Genomic DNA, 27,722 nt, shown 5'->3' with positions numbered 1-27,722 from the left:
GGGATGCAGAGATCCACCTACAGGCTGTGGAGGATCCCATGCCAGCAGGTAAGTGCCCTGAATGAAGCTGCAGCCCAGGAATTGTGGCCTGTGGGGGACCCACGTTGAAGCAGTCTTTTCCTGAAGGACTACTTGGAGTGTGCTGACAATGTAGCAGTGCTTGAAGATCTGCAGCCCATGGCAAGGGCCCATGCTGAAGAAGTTTGCAAAGGACAGTATCTCCTGGGGAGATCCGGGGGATCTGGATCCAGGACATCTGGGTTAGGTGAGCAACCTGAGGAGGAGGGAGAGTCAGACACAAGTTGTCATTGACCAATCACAGTCCCTAAGCCCCTGGATGTCCAGAGCATGGGAGAAAGGGAAGAGACAGCAATGAAAGACTGTCCTCATATCTGAAAACTTCCACAATGTAAACTAGTCTGGAGCCTTTCAATTTTTGTGGTTCCACAAAAGTCTGTGTTTTTATGACAGATCAGTTTGTCTGTTAACATATCTGTAATAGTTAACCGTACCAGGGCTTCCCACACAAGAGTTGAAAATGTAGGGGAAGGCTTTTATAATGCTCATTCCAGAAGCTGTGTCCTGGAACAGTCAGGGTCAGTGAGTCATGACTAATGAAGGTTCTATCATATTACTTTAGTGTTAGGCTGCAGGTCTTCCAGGCTCCTACACATGGTGCGTGTTTGCTGCTGAGCAAAACTAACATTGTTGGCAGACCAGCTGTACCCTACTTTCTCTCTGTAAACATATTGTTTAGAGGATTTAAACTATTTGGGCATAACTTGGGAATAAGAAGTTGTTGGAATTTTTTGATTTTTGTTTTTCAAGGTAAGATTTGTGTTTAAAGTGAGGAACTTGTCTTTAGAGCTGTAGCAGGAACTTTGGAAAGTTTTTCCCTTACAGAGAAAGACGACCACGTGACTTTTCTGTGTGTCTCAGTAAACCCCTCAGTATATGCATTTTTTTCCATTTTGGCTTTATGATGTCATTTCTTAACTGAAGGTCCTGAGGGTCACCTGTTCTTTTAAAGTGATTATACTATCATGTAGTACAAACAGCTAGAACAGAACACATCTAATTCATATTACAACTACTGCAATAATGCTACCTTGGCAATTTAGGTACCATGCAATGTTTTTTCTGGAGTCTGTTCCAAGGGGAAAAGGCTGGGTGGAAAAAGGATCAAGAGTAGCCCTGAGAGAAAAGCCTTGGAGGTGTTGGTGGATGAGAAGCTCAGCATGTCTCAGCGATGTGTGCTCACAGCTCAGAAAACCATTGGTATCCTGGGCTGCATCCAGAGCAGTGTGGGCAGCAGGGCCAGGGAGGGGATTCTGTCCCTCTGCTCTGCTCAGACCCCACCTGGAATCCTGCATCCAGGCCTGGGGTCCCAGCACAACAAGAAGCCAGGTGGAGCCAGTCCAGAGGTGGGACACTTGTTCCCAGGGCTGTAGCACCATTCCTGGGAACACAGACCAACAGAACCAGGTTTCAGGCATAACTGCAGCCTTCCAGTACCTGAAGGGAGACTACAAGGTGGATGGAGAGAGTCTGTTTACAAGAGCATGTAGTGACAGGACAAGGGGGAATGACATTAAACTTGAAGAAGGTTGGTTTAGATTAGATATTAGGAGGAAATTCTTCTCTGTGACAGTGGTGAGGCACTGGAAAAGTTTGCCCAGAGGGTTTGTGGGCTCCCCATCCCTGGAGATGTTCAAGGCTGGGCAGAATAGGGCCCTGAGCAACCTGATCTAGAGGCAGGTGCGCATGACAGGGAATATTGGAACTAGATGATCTGTAATGTCACTTTCAACCCAAACCAGGCTGTGATTCTATGAGTCTGACCTCCACATTCTCGTCTTTGGTGAGACCAATGGCATCGCAAAATCTGCAGGAGAAAATAGTATGTGTAATACAGACAATAAGTTGTCAGCTATGAAGAGGTATCTGGTTTAAAGACAAAGTATTGTTCAATAATTTTCAAAATATGCTCATAAAAGTGCATTTGTCACTGCTTTGTATTTATAAGGGGAAAAGTCTTGAACAAAATTTTCTTAGAATGCTAGTATGCAACTGTTTTACCAGGCATAATTTAGTTAATTTTTAATAAGTAAAATGCCTTTAGAAGTGTAAGAGAACTGGAAAAAGAATTGGCAAATTCAGGTAGTCGTGTTTGCCGGGAGGCATTTTCTGAGAACGGTAGTGAGTTGGAATGCAAATCCTCGTGGCTTTGCTGATTTTGTGGTCGCTGATGATTACTGTAAAATTGATTCAGGAGTGTTGCAGCATCTCTGAATATGTTTAAGCTTCATCTCCATAGTGTCACAGGCATTTTTCCTCTCTGTGGGTTTTGTACTGAGTAAGAAAAAAATCTCATAACCCTCATCTTAGCATTTTTTCTTATCAAGGAGCAAAGAAGGACACTCTTCAGTGATTTTCCAGTCTTGATCTCAAGTATAATAGCACAAGTTTTCTTGGATTGGCTATTTCGGGACTTTAATGGTATTCAGATAATATTTTATCGTATCTGGATTTAGACTGGGGCAAAGATAGTTTGCTTTGAACATGAAGAATTATTATTCTGTTACTCTAGGTACTTCAGGGTCGTATTATGTTATTTAATGAAATTTCAAGTTTGACTTTTTTCTCCATCCTGAGAATGAATTTGAGCTTTAACTCCACTAAGTATACCATTTCACAGCTTGTCATTGATTTCTTGAATTTTTCATCATGTGGATTCCTACTGTAAGGACCATGAGTTACAAAAAGTACTCTGTGCCCCGTAAAACTGCAAAGATGTGCAACAGCAGTGAGCCTTAGGAAGAATTTTGTCAAAACAAGAAATACATAAAGTAACTATCTCTTACATGAGGGTTGTGTTCAATTATTTCACTTGTCAGAGTTAATTGAACTGTGTTTAAAAATAGAGAAGGCCTGCCCTATTTTCACAGAAATCCTTGTAAAATATGAAGAAATCCCTTTGCAGAGGAAAGTAACATAAAGGATGAGACTCAATGAATGATTATAGAAGCAAGATACAAGAAATAAGTGTTTGGAAAGGATTATAATTAAGAAAGATTGTGTTTAAAATAAGTGATATAAAGGGCATTTGCTGCAGAAATGAAAGCTTCAGTTAGAGCTTCCACTGAAAAATGAAACTTTTAAAGAACATTAAAACAAAAGTAGAAGTTTGTTTACATATTTTAATAAAAATACAGGAAATATAAAAATAAGCTAAACTGTTTGATATTGGTGATGTAACAGAAAAGCAGGAAAATCAAGTTGGAGATTTAAAACTAATAGATATTTTACATTGATTTTCACTCAAGGAAAATGTTGATCTTAAAAGAGGTGTGATGACTAATGGGAACAGAGATGTCAAATCTTTCTTCCCTGGTTCTTCAAGAACTGGTTTACTAAAGGGCAGATGCAATAACAAGTGCCTCTTACTAGAGCTGTAATATGTATGATCAGTGAAGTTATAGAACAGATTTTGGAAAGAAAGCTATAAAATATAGATATAGATTGAAAATGGCATAAAATGCAACCAGAAGTTACTAAGGTAGACAGTATAGGATTGATCTCTATCTTCCAGTTGCCAAGAGAATGTAGTAAAATAGATATGGTCTTAAGAGAAGTGATTTCTGGAAATGGAGACAAACAGAGTTAAAAGGCAAGCATGAAACTTTGGAGAAGACCGCAACAAATTTTGGTTCAAGGGGAGGTACCAGGCTGGAGAAGCACAATTACAGGAGAAAGATCTTAACTGCCTAATTTTACAGTGGACACAGAGATGAAAAGTCAGGGTACCAATATGGAATTTGCTGGAGAGGCTGAAAAGTGCATCAAGCAGAGCAGACTAACACTGTAAGCAGAGAGGTAAATAATTTTAAAGTAGTTCAGAACTATGTGGGGCATGATAGAAAACAAATAACAGTGCCTGATGAAAACACTCTGCTATAAGCAGAAACTCATCACTTGCAAATGGCCCAGAAGGAAGAAGGAGCAGACTTTTGATCCCAACATGATCATCAGCCATCACTGAGGTTCAGATTTTAGAAAAGCACAGTGTCATCTTAGGATATGTCAGAAAAGTTATTGTATGGTTGAGATGGGGAAATCATGTAAAAAAAAAAAAAAGCAGGAAACCTTTAACTGAAGTTCTCAACATGTCAGTCATCTGTGTTCAGGCCAGATGAGATGGATCTGGGAAAGCAGAGAGCAATGGTCCTTGTGATGATTAGCGTGATGATTAATGACAAGCCAATCATTTGAGGGGTCTGTGGGAATCTGTTTTGGGTGGTCCAGCAAAGAAAATACTAAGAGGGTTTGTAAGAGATGTGTATATTGAATGTGAACTTACTGAAGGTGAACTGAAGGAAGAAAGCTTTTGAAAAAGCTCTATTGATATAAAATCTGACTTTAAAATCATTAAGATGGGAGCCATAACAGTGGAGGAGAACATAAAATCACAAAACTGCCCTCAAGTCACTTACTCCAGTTCTGGCATCAGAACTGGGTAAATCACCCAAGTCTTGGGAGAAAAATGCACGATTCCTATTTTCAGCTCTTTGTGCAATAAATGTAATATGAAAAAGTTAAAGCTGGAGTGCTTTAAATTTGGTAAGGGGTACATTGTTCCGTGAGCGTGCTGCACGTGCAGAATGACTGTGAACTCCCAGCTAGTGGGAGGGTGCCTTACGTTTTCCCATGTTTAGGCAACATGTAAGAATTGACTCCGAGAAGAGAGCATCTGGAACAGGACAGCATGGGAAATAGTGAGAGGAAAGCATAGAAAATATGATGATCCCCTAACTGACCGTTCCTTTCTCTGTTTTCTGTGTGTCTGGGAGAGGTAACACTGTTAATGATCACACAATTTCTAATAACTTGGTTTGTGCTTCAAAAAAATGCGATGTTTTTTATTAGACTCTTTATGAATTGATAAGAATGCAGTAGATGCTCGAGAAAATACCCATATGCTTGCTTTTCTGTGCAGAGATCAGTGAAGTCCTTACCTAGTAGGATGAAATCAATAGAAGTCTCTCCCTATGTGTTCAGTGAGTCCAAGAGCAAATCAAAACTGAGAATATATGTTCAGGTCATTTGTTTTCTGGTTTCCAGTTAGCACAGAGTAGAAATAAAAGGGTTGGGGCAAAAGTCAGACCACATTGACTTACTACATTTTACTTAAACTGCCCTCTTAAAGTCAAGGAGATTATTCATGAAGTAGGTTTTATTCAATGTCTCTAGAAGTGTTTTAATGTACCACAAGGGCTTCCTGTTTAAAAGGGAGCAAAGGTTCTACATCGTTACAATTCAAAATGTCCAAATTTCACTTACAAGGTCAGTAACATTTTTGATAATTTTCACATTTTAGAATGTGAACATTTTTCAGTTCAAGGTAATGGAAATGCTCAATGCCTGATACTATGTAGAGCTATGGCTAAAACAGTATATGTTGATTTTTTTAACTGGTATACAAAAACATATGTTATTTATTTTGCATTTTATTTTACAGTGAAACCACTATGGATACTTTGGTGTTCTATGAATAGGATCAGAAAGTCACAAAATGTTATTTAGCTATTTATTTATTGGTTTCCAGAATAAAACACATGAAAAATGAACGTAAATGTACAGGCAGAATTGCACATCGTCAAATTAGAAATTTGAGGATGTTGGAATGTGTAAGCACATGTCTGCAGATTTTTGTCACTACTTAAAGTCTGTTTGTTTGCTTGTTTGTCTCTTTCAGTTTGCTCCCAGTATTCTAGAGGAGTTTTTGCCATTTTTGGACTGTATGATAAGAGATCAGTACATACCTTGACCTCATTCTGCAGCGCCTTGCACATCTCGCTGATCACGCCGAGTTTCCCCACGGAGGGCGAGAGCCAGTTCGTTCTGCAGCTGCGGCCGTCCCTGCGGGGAGCCCTCCTGAGCTTGCTGGATCACTACGAGTGGAACCGCTTCGTTTTCCTCTACGACACAGACCGAGGTAGGCTGAGACACAGCAGTCTTATCTGCACCCTTCTAATCACTTTTGCAAGAGCTTTTGAAAGAACTTTTATGTCCCATTGAGAGCTTGGGGAGTCAAAGTTTAGAGGGCCTCTGAGGTGAAATACCTCTAACTGAGCAGCTGTGTGGCTGAAGGAAGAACTCCTTAGTCTGCAAAAATTGGGTGTTGGATTCACAGGATGTAATCGACCAGCCAAAGCCTGTGCTTTAAGTCTAGAATACTAAAATCTTTAAATCAATGGTAGTGAAAAAAAATACAGTTCAATAAGCAGAATGTTACAGCTCTATTCTCTCTTCAGTTCACTTTGTAAGTGACAGCAGTGCAAAGTAGAGAGGAACAGCCTCTTTTCTGCATCTGCACTGCTGTAAGCTGAGATGAGAGCGAGCCTGTGGGACTTCCAAGCTTTGGAAGGTCAAGGCAGAGAAAGGCTCTGCCTCAGGCTGTGCCAGAGTAGTGGAGGTCAGAGGCAATGCTTGTAAGGCACAAGGTATCCACAGGCAGAGGGAGGGAGTGCTGCCACAGCCCATCTTCTGCTCCTTTCAGCTGGGGTTACCTCTGTGATGGACTACACTTTCACAAAATATATAGTTAATTGCAGAAAAGGGCGTATTTTCTATCCACAGTCTCCATTCCACATCCCAGTGCATCTCAGAACTGTTTAAGTGCTGAAAAACTGCAAGTGCATCACTGTGCATCACCTCTCAGTGAGTAACTGAGAGGTAAAAGCTGTTCTCTGAGTTGTGTGCTCATTCTGCTGGCAAAGTCTTTGTTTGTGGAAGAGGACTGAGCCAGCATTGCTGAGCTTCTGCGAGAGAGGCAAGATTTTTATGTTGGTGCCTTGCTTTCAGGGGGGAGTGAACAGCATAGCTGTAGTCAAATAATTATTTTACTACAGCTGTTTCAATATAGTTCCCCATGTAGGCAGTCTATTCCAGAATTAAAGTGGCTTTATTCCAGTATAATTACGCTACAGAAAAAATAGGGAATTACACAGACCTAACTAAATCTGTTTAATTACTTGATTATGGCTATAGAAGTTAATTTTCTCCTATATACAAGCACTACATTTTAGTGAGTTTATACCTTGATATGCTGCCTAAATACCTGAATTTGAATCAAAATGAAGAATGGAAGAAAATGAAAGAATTTTTATTGTTTCATAATCATTTGTGTTTTTAACTAAGTATTTTTTTAATGTTTGCTAGACCCATAGAAGAAGTTCTGGGAAGCATTACAGAATGTATTAGGTAATGGGAAAGAGAAAAATTTAGCAGAATTTTAAAGTATTTTAAGAATTTTAAAGTATTTCTAGTCAACATATAGTTATGGATAACAAGAAAACAAGTACATAATTACAGATGTGGTCTTACAAGTTACACAGTTTATTAAGTAAAGTGCACAACCTGTAGTTATCTTTCTCATCTAAATTCACACACTTAATTAGGTTGAGACATAATTTTTAAACAGGTGATACCACACCAAGGACAGTTTCAGAACAGTCTATAACAGCATGGTTAATAATTAATTCTTATGGCACTGAACTCTGCCACTCTGAAATCATCAGCACATCTTTGATAAAGACATGACATTTTCCAGCTTGGATTCAGGGGATGCTACATTGGGTAGTCTCTCAAATTCTGAATAGGTCTTGTGATACAGTTTCATCCAGGGGAAAATAAGATTCAATGTATCTTTTGGTATTAAGAGTACTGTAAAGACACACAATTGTTGAGTAAATTTTCACCATCTGCACAAGACAAAATTTCAGTGTGGACCTCAGATATGCTATAAAAAAAGTAAGCATCACCTTAGTATCAGAATAAGTGTAGAAAAAAAAAATCATTAATGTTAAGTCATAGACTCTGTCAGTGAGGCCAGAAATTAAACTTGTCTAGATTTTTGTCAGAGATTTCACATGCCAGATGTCTCCCTATTTCTCTGAGCAGCCACATCAAAGCAAATTGAGGGAACCCCCTCAGCATTTTGTTGTTGGGCTTGCAAGTTGATTTTTGCAGCTTTAGTGGGAAGCTGTGAATAAGCTCTTAGGGGGAAGGTAAGCAATAAGAATACATTCCAGCCTGACACGGTAGCTATCTGGGAAGAAGGCAGTATTTAGCAGCTGTCAGTATTGCAAAAAGCAGAAGTACTTCACAAAAGATAGAATGACAAAATACACTTCAGCAGCAGTGGTGGACAAATGAATGTTGTTTCCAGACCTGCTTTCGAGCCTTTCTGTCCTCCTTGCTTCTTGGTTCTGTTGCATGTGACTCAGTTGCTGCTCACTCTTGGGGACTGAGCAATTAAATCCTATTATCCAGGAAGGTTTCTCTGTTGTATCATTCCATTCATGTCTTTGACAGCCCCTAAGCTCCCTGCAGAACCCCAGGCTTTAATGCTGGAGCCACCTATGTTAACATTTCAGTTAAGCTAGGAATGTACTTTTGTTGCATCTCTGTAAGTCATTCCCACATTCCACACTTTGGGTTAGATAGACCCTGTAGCAGTCCTGGACCACACAAACTATGATGAGGTGGTGGCTTCAGCTATTTTGTTAAATCTCCCTTTCTGATGTTCTGCCAAACTCAGAGTCTGGAAAATCACTGTCCTGTGACAGAATGAAGATACTAGGACAAAAGGCAAAAAGACAAAATTAATTGGATCTAGCAGGGGGCATTATGGAGAAGGAGAGCAGGTTTTACAAGAGGCATTAGACCTAGGAGAAAGATGAAGGAAAATTCAGCTCATTATTTAACAGGGGAAAGTCAGCAAGTAAGGAATGACACAGAAGGCTAAAGCCTGAAGGGTCCTTTTGTTTCAATACATTCCTCTTTCTCTTATCCTCCTTCCAGGTTTAAAAAGGTTTATTATGACCTCATGCCTGATACAATTAATATTAACAGCAAAGTGCCAGGAACACAGACAGGACAAAGAAAAAGGAGGCTGAACAACATTTATTTGAGTTATGCAAAACGTAGTAGGAAAGGGCTGAAACAAAAACCATCCCCCTTTTAGATACCCATGGGAAAGGGAAGTCCAGCAGGGAAAAAGAGCTCGGGTAATGTTTGATGTCATCTCTAAAGGGAATTAAGTGAAAAAAACCAAATTAGTAGAGCAGAAGAACATTCAGCTTATATATGGTTTTTTGTTGTGACTGAGAGTTATTTAATTTAAAAAGAGATGTATAATCAAGTGGAGCTGTGTATCTGTAAATTCATAGGATTTTTGACCTAGCACAAGTACGCCTGTAGTGTGATTCCACTAGTTGGTGACAATATTTTCTGGCACAAGAAAGAAAAATCTGGACCCTGAAACCAGAGAAGAAGGTTGAAGGAGTTTGTGTGACATATGAGAAGCTGTTTAAGAATAAAATTGTAGAATCATTTAGGTTGAAAAAGACCCTTAAGGTTAAGTCCAACCATTCACCTAGCACTTTCAATATCCAGTACAGAGCAGAGCAGTGCAAGAATTGAACCTACAAGAGGTCAGTGTTACGTTTTTACACCATGTGCAGCCTTAGCACCAGCTGGAGTGGCTGAAGTTGCTAGTTAAACGCCAGGGATTACCCAGAGCTGAGAGGTCCCAGGATGGGGCAGAGGGGCTGTAGCAGCATGGGGACACACCAGGGAGGATGGCAGCCAGCAAGCTGGAAACTGCTTTCACAGAATGTCAGCATCCGTTTGAACTCAGCTGTGTTTCCCAGGAAATTTCAGTCCCTGACTGTGACTAAAGTGGGGAGCACAGAGGGTGGAGCTACCAGCTGGCCTAGCAGTTGGTTCACCAGGGGCAAGGACTGTAAAATAGTTACATTCTACAGAAATAAGGTGTCACATGTGAGCCTGCTTATGTACCTTGCTAATGCTTTTTTTTCCCTCCACTCCTTTTAATTACATGTTCATAAAACCAACTCAACTATGGCTGCAGATGAGGAAAATTAGCTCACAGTGTACAAAGTAAATTCAATTTTCCCACATTTCTGGATAATGTTTTAACAACAACTCCTTTAAAGCCAAAACTGTTCTGTGACAATCTAAACCTGGCAAAAGGTCTGTACAAGTACTTGTGGCCTGTTAGAATTAATCCTACAGTACACAGTGTAACAATATCTAGGATTTTGTCTCTAAGAACATGTGGAGGGTAAGTGAGTCTCAGAAGAGAACAGAAGATGTCTGGAGAAGAAAAATAGTGGTGTAGGAAATGTAAAGCTTTCCCACTTATTTTGAGGGAGATTATGGATTTTATTTACAATCAGTTTATCAGGCTAATTTAATTTCCAGCTTTGGCAGAGCTTCTGTCTCAGCAGTTAGGTTTGGTGTATCCATGATCAGTACCTCCAGTGATACTGCCTTGGGCCTGACTTTTTCACAGAAAAAAATAGAAAATAGAGGTTCAGCTATAGCATGGCAATTTGAAAACTAGAAACCAAAACCCCAATTTTTTTTGCTAATAACATATTTTAAAAGTAAGAGCAGGTATGAGGTGAGGTGCAAGGGATTTCTCTTTGAATTTGCATGACAGCACAAAGAAAGGCCTTGGTGGGTTTATGAGCCTGGCCAAGGTATGAGTGGTACAAAAAGGGTTCAGGGTCCAGAGTGATCTGTCAAATAAACAGTTCAAGAAGGTGAAATGTGATAAGGTGTTATAAAGGCTAAACGTAGGAGGGAAGATTCATAGATGCAAAGTGCAGAGTAAGTGTCTCAGAGTTAATATCGTGGAATATATTTCAGGAGTTGCTGTGAGCCGTAAGTATGATGTAAGTACAAAAAGCCATACTGAGTCCAATAAAGTAGAGGTTATTTTGAAATTTCAAAAAAGAATGTTGCCTGTGAGATGTGAAAGCTTAATATTGCTCTCACAGCTGGCCATGCTGCTGTGTCGTATGTTGAGATTTCCACTGCAAAAAAAAAATATCAGCAAAAAATTATCAAAACAATTTTTCCTTGCCTTTTTGAAGCACTAGATTCTGTTTTCAGCTATAACAAGGGCCTTCAGTGTAAATGTAGCACAAGGATCCATTGCTGGAATGGCACTGACCACCACATACAGATATAAGTTTCAAGGGTCCACTGAAGAGAAAGAATATTTAAAAAAATTAAAACAGAAGACATGACCAATGAGAAAAAACTTGACAAATGGAGATTTTATTTTACTTTGTTTTAGTTGTAGGACTGGTAAGGAGCAAAGATCAATTGTTTGTACCTGATGAGATGTCGGCAAGATAGAATTATGTCGTCAGATTTGAAGTGCTACTAGGAAAAAATATTTCAATTATGGTTGTAATAAGTTGACGAGGTTCTTACCACTAGGGTAAGATTGTTATCACTTCAGATGTTTTAAATAGGTTAGTAAATATCTGCAGTGGTGATGGGCTTTGTTATATTCACCTCAGATGATCTCTTAAGTCCCCTCAGGATTATTTATGTAGTTGTCATGATTTCTCTAGGAAACAGGGAATTGCTTCTTCACAGTACTTAGGACACTGAAAAGATAGTTTTCTTAATTTTCTACTGTGGAGAAACTTTCAATTATATATTATTTCTATTCAATTATATATACAGCCTTTGTAAAACATTTAGTGTGTTCTATTATTCAAAAATCAGATAAAAAATATTCTAAGTGATCTAGATAAAAACACTGTAAAATCAGGTTGAAGGACCATCATTAGAATATGGTACTCAGCAAGTTATCATTAGCTGGACATTTAGGTACTGAAAGAATTGGCCCTACATCAACCTTTACTTGATATTTTTACTGCACTTCTGAACAAATTTTTGGATGTCTCTCTAGTGAAAGTAGTTGTAATATCATAGCAAGTTGTAAAGTTATTTCAATACCTCAACTGAAAGAGCTAAACTTACTAAAGTTTAACTCATAGTAGTGATATAAATATATAACTTACATTTTTATGTGCATAAACACACTGAGACAAGGCTCTTATTTGTGAAATAGGTGAAAATGATCAGGTGTTGCTAATAAAAAGCAAATTGCAGGTGACCTTACAACACAATACTGGAAAAAAATGGTTTTGACACCAAGTGCTCTGTATTTATTGTTTTCTACATAGCACTGTTAAGCCCAAATCTACATCACTCTTGCCTTAAACTTCTAGAATAATATCACAGGTAAGCCTGAAAAAACAAGTTATGTCTAGGATTGTAAAAAACATTATTTTGGGAATCTGACTTTGTTCAATTGCAGTTATCTACTTGGTCATGGACCCTTCTGCATTACTATTACCAGGAAGAATTTGGTAGGATTCTCACAATATGAATTTTTCGTCTTACTGATCTTTGGCAAAATGTTGGACAATTAAAAAAAAACATAAGTTCATTAATGGGTACACTAAAAATGGGAGATTCTTACTTGCATCATGCAGTTTTGCACCAAACTTTTGTGAAATAAAATCAGTGTTGTCATGACGTTGAAGAAATATTGATAAAAGAAACAGCAAATAATACCTGCTCTCATAGTCCTTAGACTGCTCTAACATCATGGTCTGCAGGTTTGAACTTTTCCATATGCCTCACTAGATCTGATAAAAAGCTGTTTGTCTTCAGCAAACACTCTTACATGGGCAGTGAATCATGTCACAGACACATTGGGATCCAGCTACCACTGTGTTTGTTTTTTACCAAATTTATATTGTAATTTAATCAGACCTATCTGAAACCATACACAAAACATAGAAAAAATGTTTGTCAAATATCAGTGAAAACTGCAGTAATTTTTTCATATTATCTGCTGTTGTCTGTACTCAGTAAATTCCATGTTTTTAAGGAAATGGGGCAATGTGCTTTATCCATCAGTAATTGGCTTGCAGCAGATTTTGTTTTGCCAGTGCTCTCTCATTAATAATTATACCAGCAAAATGCCAGCTCATCCTCAGCTTCTCAGCAGGTGTTAGCAGCTTGAAAATACAGGTAATAAATGCACACGTGAAACTAAAACGCAGCTGGTTCCTCAAATCAGCATTAGAAATGATACTGTGACTTTCCATCATTCCTTTCTTACCACTAAAGAGGAGCAATACTGGTAAATCAACAGGGTCACCATTTAATTTACTACATGTGAAAAATCTTCCAAGAGCTTTCAGAATGCTTCATTTAACGAAAGTGCTCCTCTTGTTGACTGAAATGATTGAACATTAAATCAAGGTTGAAATTAACAGAAAATGCAGGTATTGGAATCAAAAGCTGATCATCAAGTACAGATGAGTCCTCTGACTTTGGTATTCCATGTAAGATGTGGCTCAAACTATGCTTCATAAGAGCTTTTCTGTGTGTTTGGTCATCTGGCTAAACACTCAGAAAATGGAGCGCAGCCTAATATGCAAATGCCATAGAAATACATAAATCCTAAAACATTAAATAAATGGCTGCTTTTATACTCCTAGTCTGAAGAATTTGCTGTCCTTTATTCTGACTTAGTGGGTGCCATGGAGAAGACAAGAGACTCATGATAATTTAAAATATTGCTTTTTAAGTTGCCATGCCAGTGAATCATCTCTGCCCTTTCTAATGATTTGTTTGTGACAGTGTTGTAGAATCCTTAGAGCTAAGTTCTTTTCTCAGTAGCATTTATCTCAGTTTTGCACATGTGTAATACAAGATTATGCCTGTAACTTTTATATGCTTTTATATTCCAACATCCGAATGTAAATAACATTGCAGCTTCCAATGGCTTGTTCCAACGATATCAGAGAATTAGAGAATAGTTAATTTGTTGTTACCTGCATATGTAATACATTCCTTTAAATGAAGGCATGTCATTTTTATCTGGTTTTTACACACATTCTGTATTTACTTGAGAGCAGGGACAGTATGGTCTGTAATTCTGAATGTCTGTTTTCATTTGCTTAAGAGCTTTTCCACACAAGGCTGCAGTTAAGAAAAAAAGTGACTGCATACCATTTTTTTCTGAAAAAAAAGCTCATGTCTTGGCATATTTTTGTTCTAGATTTTCTGAATAGCAGAATTAAGTTCAGCTGCTTTTATGAGTTTCAAATAGCAACTCTGAGCACATTTCTGATTTTATTATTATTCGATCTCAAACGAGAGGAGATGTTTTACATACGTAATTATTGGACTTGTGTTCATCTTTTCTGCGGATCAAACCAATTGCTGTCAGAGAGCAAAGTGTTAAGCAGGAATCTCTGTTGTGGTTCACTAGTATTTAGCTTTGATATTAATATTTAGGGTAGACCTTGCTCTTCTTTATATGTATCTGTATCAGGGGTTTGACAAACCCTGCAAAAAACAGCCTTCAGTGAAGGCAGCCTTACAGCAGCCTAGCCAAGAGCATCCTTTCTGAGTGTGAGTCTGTGCTGTGCCACCACAGCAGTAACACTGCAGACAGCTGAAGGATCCAGCGCCCAGCAGCGTGGGCCGCCAAAGAGGGCCTTGAAAGGCCTCAGACGAGGAAGCCAGCCGCACATCCCAATGCTTGTGCTTTAGAAATTCCTTTCAGTATGGACATCCGAGTCCTGCAGCTGCTGAACGGAGCCTTTTATATGGCCACAGGTGTTGGCTTCAGGGCTGGAGCACGGAGTGGTAGCAAACAAAGGGCAGTATAGTCAATGCTGCCAGAGACCAGACGTGGTGCCAGTTTAATACTGAATGTAAAACAAATACTTGTGCCAAGTTGTTTCTAAATGCATTTTTAGTTAGAAAAATTAGCTTGTCTTTTGAGAGTATTATCCATGTGTAGATGAATGTTCCAAGTTTTAATAGAGTACAAAAAAGGCTTTTTAAAAATAAAAATAAATAAACAAGACATAGACTTACAAATATCAAGACACACTATTCCATTTTTTATGCACCTATTGGCTAAAAATAATCAAAATGTATAAAGCTAATTTAATTCTTCATGATCCCTCCTTAGCATGTTTTTGGGACATTTATCCCTTGTGTAGTGTGAGCTGGAGCAGGCAGTAAAGGTAATTCCAATTTAGTGTAAATCTGTGTTTGTACATAAGGGTATTTCTGGAGCTGCACATTCTTAATCCAGCTGATTGAACAGTCTATCATCTATGCAGTCTGTGATTTTAGGGCTACATTTTCTGCTTCTGTAAAGAGGCATATTCCAATGTATTTAGATGTTCACTATTCTGAGATGCATTTTCCCTGTAAATGGAATATATTTTAGGTGGTTCCCTCATAAATTACCACTGAATCCTATTTGCATACATATTTATACAAATAATTTTTCTTTGGTCAATTCCAAAATGGGTGGTTGAAGTGTAGACATCCTTTTAAAATGATTGACTGCTTATCACAGTGCTACAGATGCTATTTCTGCCTCTGTACAGGGATTTCCTGCACTAGTATTTACAGATAACAGCATTAGCAGCTGCTTCTGTTACCAAAATTGCAATGCATGTTTGAGGTATTTAGCATTTTGCAATTGGAAAGAGAGTTACCAAACGGTCCTTTAATCCTGGGGTCTCAAAATCCCTTTTTTGTACAACTATCTTGGTGGGTTTTAATATTAATGCACACCTGGATGCTGCAGGACATTTTCCTTTGGACAAGGGGCATACATTGTGTTCCAGTGTGACTTCGTCTGCAAATGGCAAGCAGAACATTTAATGTGGTTCTGAAGATCTGGGCATAATAAATGATGGAAGTGTCACCAAAGAGAAGGGTTGTGAATACAAAACTGCCTGCTAGTGTAGGTCCCTGGAACAAAGACACATTTTATGTTAACCTCTCACTGTGAAAAAAAAAAAATAAGGAAACTGTCCTGGGAGTAAGGACTTGTATCCTGGATCATCCCTCTCCTAAGGGTGAGTTCAGTCAGCATAGGACAGTGAGTTTGGGAAGGTCCTAAATACGTACTTTCATTTCATTAAAGGTATTGGAGCCAAATTTCCTCTGTAGTGAGTTCAGAATAAGAAAACTAAATAAAAAATATCAAGTGTACATAACATAATAAATAAGTATTAAACACAGAGAAATAATAAGAAATATTTTTTAAGTATGCTATTCAGAGAAGTCTCTCATAACAGAGAAATGTGTTTGCAGATGCCTCTTATAAAATGATTTGATATGTATGGATGAATCAAGTGGAAGGAAAACAGTTTACTGTGTTAGTAAACTTGATAAAATTAAGGTGTTGTGATATCTCTGGCTTCAATTATATCCTTCCTGTAGAAAACAAAGTACTCTCCTTTATATAATGGGATAAAGAGAGTTTCAAATAGGTTTAAAATATTCAAAACCCTTTTAACTAATGGTAGTGAAACTAAGGCAGCTTTGCCAAATTTACATTATAAACAGTTTACATTTAGAGTACAAAACAGGACATGAACCTGACCCTATCATTAATTTTTGTGTGGAATTCACTTTTAAGGGTGGGGATGACTTTTTCCTCATATATATCTACATATATATCTTTATATCTATATATATCTATATATATTTTTATATCTATATCTATATCCATATCTATATCTGTCTATATGCCTTATATTAATTCTATCTCCTAGCTTTTTCTGGATGCAGAACAGTTGAAATAATTTAAATATCAAAAATCTTTATATCTTACAAATTCAAATCATGCGACTGAAAAGTATTCTAGCAGTAATTTTAGATTATATTTTCTTTTTAATTTGCGTTTTCGTTCTCATTAAGCATTAGATTAAAACCAAACTTTTTTTACAGCCTTCAACTAGTATGTCTCAACATCTCCATTTTTTTATTTTAAAACTATTCAAAATAAGAAACTCATTTAAAATAGTCTTTTCCATGAAAAGTGTTTTAATATTTGTTTTTCAAGGAAAGAGTCGGGGAAAAATGGTCCCAGCTAATACTACCATATAATTGTTTTTCTGAGAAAATAACATCCTTCTTTTGAAGTGTTTAATAAATGTGTTTTAAAAGACCAGTGTATAGACCATTGTATATATCTTTTTACTTGTGCCTTTTGCTAGGTTGATTTCACATCCAATTCCTCCTCAAATAAGCAAAGCATTCTGCCAGGTATTTCCTAATGCAGCTACATGCTCTTGATCTTGAGGCAGAATGCAAATCTCTGTTCTGAAGCCAGGGGTGACGTTCACCGTGTGCCTTTCTGCACAGGACTTCTATTATTCTGTGAAACATCCCCGAGACCCCCCCACTGGATGCATCCTTCTCTTTCGTGATCTCTTCATTACTCCTTGTGGGAAGAGGAACTTCCTTTCTCCTCTGTGTCAGAATATCTCCTTGCAGGTTCTGAATCTGTGGGCTGTGGGTAGAACTGCAGCGACTTCATCTTCTGTTCCTTCAGAAACTCTGTTTGGTAGGGCCTCCCAAAACTCAGCTGTTTTGTTGCTAACATTTCCACTGCTTCGGGGAGGTTTAAATTATTTCAATTGCATTATCTTGTGAATCACCTCAGGATCTACCTCTGCATTCGTGCTTTCACATATTTGCCCAGATTTATTGGCTTGATTCTGCTTTTCTTTTCCTCCTTGATAAGTTATATTGGTTTTTTTCCCACACTTTCTTCTAATCCTTTTGCCATGTTTTCCAGTTCTATCAGTACATTCCAGTAAGCTTGATTTTCATTTCTCATTTTCATTTCTCGTACGTTATTTCAGAGACTGGGAGCATCCCACTGTCATTTATTTCTATCTCTGCTATTTACAATTACCACAGATCACGGTTTTTAGCTTGAAAAATGAAACATGTAATAAGACTTAAAATTAGTCTGTGGCTGTCATAGTGAAAAACCTGCAGTTTTGTCTCAGGGAGAACAAATAGTTATCAATATATTTTAATGCATCAGCATTCCAGTTGAGTGAAATGAAAGACATAAAACAAAATAGAAAACAAAACCTGAAACCAGATATCAATTATTTTTGGTTTTAGTCTAAGTCCTTTTAGAATGAGAAAGAATTCCAATTTTTATTTACTTACTTTATTTCTGCTAAAAATGTTCATGGTTTTCATGTGCGTGAATCACCAAACAGCAAAAGGAGAAGTTCACCAAGTGCTTTATCTTGTCATCTCAAATGCACTTCCAAGCTTCCAAACAAGTGATAATAGGAAATGCATAAAAGTGCAGTATTTAATCTGAACCAAAAGATGAATTCACAAGTAGTCTAAACACAAAATTACATAATTTCTCCTCCTGCAAGTCAGGCACGTTGTGGTGGCCACTGCACAGCTGCTGGCCTGGGCGACATCCAGGCAGACACAGTCACAATTGTCTCTTTTCATCTGGGTCATTCTGAATTCCTTCAACAGGAAATGGAGCACAAGCAGAAAAGTTTTAAAAACATCCCAGACATGAATCAACAAAAACCCCAAACATCTGCTCATCAAAGCTCATCAGAAAACAGTGTATTTTATTTACACTACTCTTCTGGGTGTACTGAGAATGCCTAATGAGGCTAGAGATCACTGGAAAATATTGCTGGTATGAAGTGTCCATTTCATTTTCAGAATAACTGGCCTAATATACCCAAAATATGTGAAATACAGTGTATTTCTCTGCCATTTTGTTATTTATTTTAGCATAAAGTGCTACAGTTTTATTCAGAAACGCTGTTCACTTCAAATCCAAGCTGGCTAAATGAAGGGACATCACCTTAAACATTATTTTAATTTGTTTTGAACATGAAATGGTTCTAGTAAATGCAGAAACGGGGATAATAGAAAATGCAGTTGGTGTAAATGCATTCATCAGAGATGTGGGAACATTTTCACAAGGAAATGCAGGGTCAGATCCTTAGAGCAGCTCAGCATAACCTACTGACTGCATCCTGTACCGAGAAGGAATTGGGCCACTGGGTTTAAGCATCTAATGTCATATAGATTTTCTGTTCCTCAGGACCAATCCCATACTCCGTGCTCATGCAGGATTTATGACTCCATGTGTCCTTACAAGAGGTCTTGTTACTGGAGCAGGTCTAATTCCAGCTTTGTCCATAGTAAGAGCTCAGATACCCTTTTCTTCAGCAGCTGGTGTTTTTGTAGAGCTGCATTCAAGCTATTACATGAGGAAGTAGTTAACTAAAAGACAGTTACTGACCTGAGCTCCTTCCGTTTTTTCAGCAAGGGGTTCACCTCAGCTACAGTGAGAAAAGTGTCTTTGACTTTGTCCTTGCACAAATCCTCACACTCTGTTCACATCAGAAGATAAATAAAATTTTCTTTTGTTGAAGTAAAATTTGTCAGGAAGCAAGGAGGTTGTTTCAGTTTGTACTTGTACACTGATCCTTGCCTTATTCAGGCTCCTTCAACAGTTCTTATCATCTTAGCATCAAAACAGCACATAATATTTCTTCTGAGGCTTTTCTGTTTGTGTTCATAGGGAAGCATCATCCTTGGTTTTTAAGTGAAGCCAATAGAAACCTTGGTAACTCTCTTATGGACACAACTTGGAGGTTTTGTTTTTCTTAGTAAATTCCAGAAGCAGCAATACTTTGATAGTGTTGGTTTGGAGAAGGAGGACATCAGCTATGAATGACTGGAGCAGCTGTAAGTCGCATAAGGGGAAATAATTCTTTTCAAGTGTGGAAAGGAATCTTATTCTGCATGTCTGCTGCGTAGCTACAAAATATTGCTGTCGATGCCAAAAAGGATAAACACCTGCTGGAAGAGCTGTGAAGAAAATTATCTCTCTTTCCTACAGATACACTTACGAAACGTGTACTACACACTGGACCATCTCCAGGTTTTTTCTCTTTCTCTCAGCATTTTTCTAGCCATCAAATCAGTTGTTCACCCTCTCTGCTTGACCTGTGAAAAGGACTTCTGCTATGGAGAGAGGCCAAATATCAACATGTGACATGCTTAAATTTTGTGGTGCCAACCTTGTAGGATAGAATACTTGCTTGTTTTTTATTTGACCTGCTTTTGAGTTTTGCCACATGATTTTGTCATTGGGATGTGGGGCCAGTACTCTTTTCTGCTTCTTACGCTTTTTTGCAAGGCTGGAAAGAGCTTCTTGCTGACTTCTCACTACCTGTGCAGCTGTTACAATGCTCTGCCAGAAATGCTAATGCTCCTTTGCCAGTTTTTAAACATTCTGCCAAGCAGAGAGAATTAATAACAAGATCTGAATCATCCCTAAAGTAACCCCTGTGTCCTATTCCTCTGGTATGATGTCATTTTTCAGCTCCTGTCCGGGATAATAGGAAGGATCTTGTATACCCCCAGAGCTGAGAAGTGTGTCAGGGCAGGCCACACCATTATTTCAGCCTACCCTTTCGCCTTTGCAGTGCTAAATGTTTAAAAACCTTCAGGCCAGATTTTACAGTCCATGTCGTGCTGCTCAGCTGGTGCAAAGTGGATGGACTGCAGCCAAAGCTGGCGAGTGGCCACAGCCGTCCCCTCGTGCCCGTGAAGACAGCTGGGACAGGGCAGTGTCCCCATGGCTCCTCCGTGGTGTCACATCCATGCAGCCCAGGCCAGATCCCCACCCTTGGAAGGGAGCCCCTGGCTGGGCTCAGCCCTGTGCATGGCATGGGCAGCCCATTGTGCCATGGCTCACATTGGCCCCTCTGAGGACATCCAGGTTTTAGAGCACAGCTTTTGGTTTTTAGACTAAAAACCTGAAGAAACGATTGAAACGATTGAAGGGTTTGAGTGGAGGTTAAACCAATAGGGAAAAAAACCACCAAACCTGAAACATAGCTGATAACATCTACAATATTCATGCCTACTGTGTCTCCAGCAGTCACTTTCTGCTGCAATGTGGGCTTAACTTGTTTCTCTTTTCTTCCATCTTGTTTCATCCTTTTTGCTCCCTTTGCAAGCAAAAGGAAAGATCTTAAATAGTCGAGATGAAATGTCAAAAGTCAATAGGGGAAGATGCTTTGGGATAGCCGTGCTCAGTTAGTGCCACATCTTCAAGGAGTGCTAGAAAGCACTCCTTTTAGGTTTGGAAGTGTTTAGTCTTTTGTATCAAGAGAAAAACTTGGTCTTTAGTCTCCAGGGACCTCTACAAACTGCAAGAATGTGTACAGAGCAGGAGAAAAGGAGTGGATCATGCTCCAGTGAACTGTGGTGCCTCTTTCTGCTCCCAGCACCTTTCACTCCTGTTGCAGCTATCAATGGATTGCTTTGGCTGGGCTTCGAGTTTCCCTTCTCCAGTGATCTGGAGAACAAACATGAGCTGGTACACTCTGAGCTTCTTGCCTGTCTTCTTTCCTGTCTTCTAGCACACATCATCCATGAACTTTATTTCATATTTGCATGGTATCCTTTGCTTGTCTCCAGTGCTCTGCAGTGCTTTTGGTTTTTCATTGGGCATGAAGACTTTGAGGCAACAGTTCTGCAGCTCACTGTTTCTGTTTCTGCAGCCTACATCTGCTGTTTGGAAAGCAGCAACTCTGATTGCTTGCAATGGCATCCCTAAATACCAGTGAGGCAATTCTGAGACTGTAGTCTGGTAAAAGGCAAATCTCTTTGCAGAAATGAAGACAGGCTCCCAATACTTTGACATTCACCTGTCAGTGGCTGTGCCTTGGCCTCATCCTGCCCTGAGTGTGTGAGTTGCATATAAATACCACATCACTTCCCCTTTGGCCACTGCTTTTATTAGCAAGGTGTTACACCACCTTGGCTGTGATAATAACAGAGTACCTTAATTGATATGTCTGAAAGAGCCGTCTGGCACAAGACACTAAATTCTTTCTGGTTCTCTGCTCCATTTGTAGTAAAGAGGCAGTTTCTGAAGGCCTAAAAAGTTATCTGGCTTGTAAAGAAAAATCCACTTTCTGGCAGAGACTGAAGTTATAAAATTTGATCTACTTAACTAAAAATCCTATTAGGTGGATTTACACATGGCTCTCTGACATCAGGCTGTCCAATGCGAAGAATAGGACCTGAGGTCTTTTAATGGGTTCTGAAGCCTTAAAGCTGTTTAATGCTGTCAGGTTACTTTTCCATGTTTCCTTCTGATTCTGGTGCTAAGAACAATGCAAGCTGGTGTCTGATCCATAAAGACCTTGCAGTTTGGAATACAATTGTGTCAAATTACTAAATATGTTACATTAGAATTTGATAAACAGCATTGCTGTAATAAAAAAAATAAAATGCCACAACTAGCTACATGGCATAGCAAGATGCATCTCCTTTGAGGTTGTTTTGAGCTCTAAAATAGTCCATTCTCATTTTAGCTAGCTGTTTTAAATCCATTTTTTCTTGACTTCATAGCACTTCAAATCACCCCATTCTGCAAAACCATGTGACTTAATTTCAAAGCTAACAGTATTAAAAGAGTTTGTGACCCCAAACACTGAACTGGCTCAGAAATCAGGCGTCAAAACATTTACCTTTAAATCCCTTTTTCTTTATTAGTCTTGTAATTTTTTATTTTATTTTATTTTAGTATCAAGCAATTTCTTTGGAAGTTTTTTTGCTTAGTTAAACTTTAGTTAACAAGATCCTACCAAAAAAATCCCCAACAAATGAACCCCCAAAGTCAACACACTGCTAAAGATCCTATGAAATCCGTAATCACTGACAGTTTCGTTAATTGGGATTATTGCCTGTTCCCTTATTATCTTTGATTTTTTTCTTATCTTCTAGATAATAATTTTGGTGTAAGGGAGAGAGATGTTTTCCAGCATCTTGGTACCATCTTTTGCATAGCTGTCAGAATTTTCATAAAGTGAGCAGGAAAAGAAAATGCATATACCAGCCTGGAATAACTAGAAAATTTGCTTTCTGCATTTCCAGGAACTCAGGGAACTCAGAGTCACCCTTTGCAAAACTTGGTGAGAAGTTTTTTGCCTTAAAGTCTTTGGGATGGTGTTTCTGGGCCCTGAGCAAACACCTTTTCCTCCAGCACCCTACAATCTAAGCACAAGGAGAGGACATTACTGTGTTGGGCACGCTGAGCTCTTTCTCGGTGTGAGCAATATTGGTACAGGTGCTCTGCAAGGCAGAGTAGCTTACTTTCTATATAAAATAATATTACTTTTAGGTGAATTATTATTTGTCTGAATTAAAACACACTACACCAAGTTTGCATTTAGTTACCATAAATTATCATGAAAATGCAAGGCCTTATATATTGATTCCTCCCTCTTCAGATCATTGAAGTTTACTGTACATTTGACAAGTGAATATTGACCTGCACTTTGATTATGGTCAATGTTATCTCCTAAAACATTTAAATCATAGTCTCATCTAAACAGAAGTATATATCTTCTTACTACCTCTCCTTTTTTCCACATGGATTATTGTATTATAAACGACAACCCATGAATTTGGCTTGGCCTTACTTTGAATCATACATATGCTTGAATTTTCAAATATAATGTTTGAAATTAAAATAATGCATTAAAGAACTCTGGTGAGACATAGTGGATTTATGAAAATAGAAAACTGCAAGTACAACACATAAATATTAATGGTGAATTTTCTTAACCCTGTTTATATTTTATGTAGTATAATATTTCCATCATAGTCTTAGGTTTGGTCTCCCACTGGTTTGTGTGACAAGAAATTTAGAACAGCACACATCAATCAAAATAAATCACAGTGTGCAAAGAGTTAATATCAGCTCTACAAATGCGAAAGCTTTTCAATGCATGACTAATATATGTGCATGTCTTGTCCTTCTGAATTAAAAGGACCATTCGGGGCTGAAAATTAAATCCTAGATGAACTGGTCTTCAATTAATGAAACGAGGGATGCAAAGCTTTTAAAATACTTTGTGATTCATAGATACACTTCATAAAGTGCACATGGCAGTGGCTGTTTCTTCAGCCTGATTCAGCCTTCCCTGACAGTGGTGAAAATCAGCAGTAACTCCAGCAAAGGCTGTGGAGCTACCTGCGATAAGATGAGAACAAAATGAGGAATTTATTGTCACAGCTGTGAAGAAAATATACTGCAGTGATGGATTATTTCTTTATGGATCATGACACAGCTTGAAGGAAGGAAAAATAGTAGTGGCCTATGAGCAATTGATTTTTTTTTTTCCATTGCTAAACAAAAGTAGAGCCATTGTTAGCCACTGCTCTTATGCAAAGAAACAACTGAAAAAGTACAAAGAAGTTGTACTAGATGTGAAGATCTTTTGCAAAGATATTTTCACTTTAATGATTGGAACACAATATTTTGCCTTTTTATAAAGGAAAATTTATGTCTCTGAAAGTGGTGACAAAGTCTACCCGGTAGCAGGCAACTTGGAGAAATGTATGGCAGAGACTGCCTGAAATATTCTTTATTTGCAGATTAGGATATTTTAATGTATGTAATTTTGAACTGTTGCAATCTTCTGTTAAATTCTTTTAGTTAATAAATAGTGGATGACTTTTTGTTAAGCAGATCAATGAAGACTTTAATTTCCAGAGTTTTCTTCAAACTGCTTTAATCCCTCTCAACTTTCCATGCATACAGGTTAGTATAATGCCTAGAGTTGGTTAACAGTGAACACTGCAAATTTCTACGTGTTGCTAGTAAAACTTAATAAGCCATTCCATTTATCTTTTTCTTGCTATTCCTTGTCCTTTTCAAATTAGATCCAACACCTGGTTTTGATCTTTAGCAAAAAAGTGCCCCTATATTCTTCTTCTAATGAATCAAAGAGCAAACTGACACCTAAGTCTAACTGCTTAAAATGCAGAGGGCAGAGGATTCACTCAGTGAGAGAATTTTAATAGCCAGGAATAGCCAACAAGACTTCATAAATTTAGTGAATGGAAAGCAAAATAAGGATATCAAACCCTTATTTTTGCTTGGTAAGATTACAAAAGAGCTACTAAGATGGGGGATTTAAGCATCAAAAACTTACATGGAAAATTTCTTGGAACTCTATTTTAAAGTAGCCAAAGAAAACCTTTAAAAGCAGAGTCCTAGGCTCAGAAAATGCATAGTGAGATGAATTCAGATGCTGGGAAATGTAAAATGTTGTAACTACAGGACCATCACTGAAGGGAAAGGAAGCTTACATTTGAACATCAGGCACAGATAGCTGTACGTTTTATTCATTGCCTTTGAAATTAGTCAGAGGAAATACAGAAGCTAATAACGAGAATAAAGCTATTGTTACAAAAGACCAGTTCTCTTTCTCCATTTGAGTGCTTATGAACAAAGATATGATAGATTTATAGATCTATAGATATTCTAGATTGAAACGGCCATGGAAAGGAGGCCATTTCAAAACTCTTGAATTTTGTATACAGTTCTGAAGTATACCACAATCTGAAGTATATCACAAAAATGACACAGGGTATTGCTGAAGGTATAAATGCAGCATACGTCAATTACCAATTCGAGACTGTGATAAGTAACAATATCTTGAGATATACTCTCGAGTAGAGCCAAAGAAGAGCTATTAAAAGGGAGACAACTCATGGCAGATTTCAAGTCAGCATCTAAATGTGAGGGAGCCTGACAAAACTGATAGAGAGTATAAAACATAGCAACTGCCTTTTGGCCTTCTTGTGAAGCAGCTGGTGTTGCATAGTATAAGAGGTAGGATTCTGGATGGATTTGGCTTTAGTGTCAAATATTATAAGCTGCAAAGTGAAAAATATGGCGACGACTCTCAAGTACTGTGATATAAAACCTGTCTATAAAAATTCTCTGGCCCAAATTTCTCTTGGATAGTTTGTCCAATTGCATTCAGTGTGGTAGGACTGTGGTAATTCATCCTAGGTGGCAGTAGGTCTTAGAGTTTTAAGATAAGCTACATAAGAGAAGAGACTTCAACAAAAAAAACACTGAGATGTAATAAATCTTTAAACTCCCGATTGAAGAACTCCCACAAAGCTAACAAATTGTTTTTAAAACTAATGACAACATAAAGTGAAAATCTAGTTTTTGTGGGGAAGTAACATTTCATTCTGATTTTCAAGTCAAATCACGTAGCTTCCTCACAGGAAGCAGCTCCCATGTTTTCTGTTGCTAACTGGTAAAACTCACCATCAGGTGATGCCATTGAGGTAGTACAGCTGGCTAATGTTTGCATGGAAAATCAGAACATTCAAATGCTAAAAACTAAATATCAAGCTACTTTTTGAACAGCTAATATTATTGGGTTTGGGAGTAATAAAATTGTAAATGTAGATGATGAAAGAATAGAAAAAAAGATGTGTGTGTTCCTGAATCATTTGGTATTATGTTGCATAAGCAGTGTGAAAGATACTAATATATCTGGTGCTATGACAGTCAAAGTTCCTGCAAACTCTTAACCACAGAGTGAAAAACTTATTCAGATATATCGAACAAGAAAAAAAAAAAAAGAGAGAACCCATATCTTAGAAAATGCCGGGGCTTCTTCCATAAAAAGTCTTTAGGACAGCCATCAACCCACAAAAAAATAGAATCTTATTTTCTGAACTAGAGGAGTAAAAGTTCTGTGAATACTGTAGCAAATAATTAGTGTCTAATGAAAATCAGACAAACAGGCAGACAAATTCCTCTGTTTTCTGGTAGCTCAAAAATGTCATGGTTCAAATTTAACAAGGTACACGTATATGTAAAAAGAGAAATGAGTCTGAAAATCTAACAACACCTTCAGTGAAGTTTCAAACCAAGTTTTTCATAGATCTTTGGTGTTGTTATCAGGTCTTACACATCTACATTGCTTAGCATAGAGTATTTGTGTGTATTCTTAGCACTCATCTAAAAGTGATGCTTGTGATAAACCAGGAATTACCAAGCTGCTTTGAGAAAAATTGTCTCACTTGGTCTTTCTTCACTGGTTTCCAATTCTCTCCTACCTGTTTTGTCTGTTTTCTTCATTATCCTTAACAGTTACTTCAGCTAAGTGACCAGCCACTGACCGCTGTGATTTGTGATTACAGCATCAGGCACCTGCACTTCACCTCTACCTGTTCTGCTCTACATGACACTTTTATTCTAACTATGGGCTGCTCACCCTGTGGTGAATGACTATGTTATCACTATCCACTAATTAGGAATAGGGGCTGCTCCTATCACTATGCACAGCTGAACTCCAGCTGAATTATTTAGACAATAGTCAAGCGACTGCCAGATCTTGTCTGAAAGAAGGTAAAACCTGTGTACATGGTGTGGCAGGTTGCTGACTCTTTCTCCTTGTGTTATGGGGACTTCACTCTTCTCCCCATCTGTGTCTTCCAGCTCAGGGAACGCAGGGATACCTGGCATACAACTGATCTTACTAATAAAGACTGAGGCAAAAAGGCAGTTAATGCTAAGTACCTCAGCCTTTGTCATTATGTTTTCCCCTTCATCTAGTAAAGGATGGAGGTTCTCCCTCAGCCCTCCTTTTCTTGCTAATGCATTTATAGAAACATCTTTTAGTCTTTTCCAGCAGTAGCCAGATTAAGCTGTAGTTGGGCTTTGGCCCTTCTAATTTTCTCGTTTCATAACTACACAATTTCCTTGTAGCCCCTCTGAGTTGTCTGCCCCTTCTTAAAGTCTCCTTTTTACCCTGAGTTCTGGCCACATCTCTGCTCAGCCAGGTAGGTCTTCCTGCCAGCTCATCTTTCAGCTCATTTGGACCTTCTCCTATGTCTTTAAGATTTCCTTTTTGGAAAATGTGCAACCTTCTTGGACTCCTTTGCCCTTCAGGGCTGCCTCCCAAGGGATTCTGTCAACAGAACTCCTAAACAGGCCAAAGTCTGCCCTCTGGAACTTTTTTTCCCATAGTATATATGTATGTGCAGATTTTCAATGTCACAACAAAGTGCTTGATAGCAACATCCTAATAATGAATAATGCAATTATAAATAATCAGAACAGCCCAAGTACTAGTTCACATTGAGAGCCTGTG

At 38.2% G+C, this 27,722-nt stretch overlaps 1 protein-coding gene across 10 annotated transcripts in view; it reads left to right on the top strand.

Moving 5' to 3' along the window:
• The window catches only part of GRIA4 (glutamate ionotropic receptor AMPA type subunit 4), a 216,376-nt gene that overhangs the window by 65,998 nt on the left and 122,656 nt on the right, over positions 1-27,722 (top strand). For all 10 annotated transcript variants that reach the window (XR_010441041.1, XM_064718367.1, XM_064718359.1 and 7 more), the window contains exon 3: positions 5,756-5,995. Coding sequence is in view for 9 of the 10 variants with exons in the window: in XM_064718367.1 (XP_064574437.1) it covers positions 5,756-5,995 (240 nt within the window). In the remaining variant the exon portion in view is untranslated. The remainder of the gene's footprint in view (positions 1-5,755; positions 5,996-27,722) is intronic.

This window comes from Zonotrichia leucophrys, chromosome 1 (assembly GCF_028769735.1).
Source record: "Zonotrichia leucophrys gambelii isolate GWCS_2022_RI chromosome 1, RI_Zleu_2.0, whole genome shotgun sequence".
Lineage (NCBI taxonomy): Eukaryota > Metazoa > Chordata > Aves > Passeriformes > Passerellidae > Zonotrichia > Zonotrichia leucophrys.
Note: the sequence above shows the minus strand (reverse complement) of the source record. Positions and strands in the feature narration are given on the sequence as shown.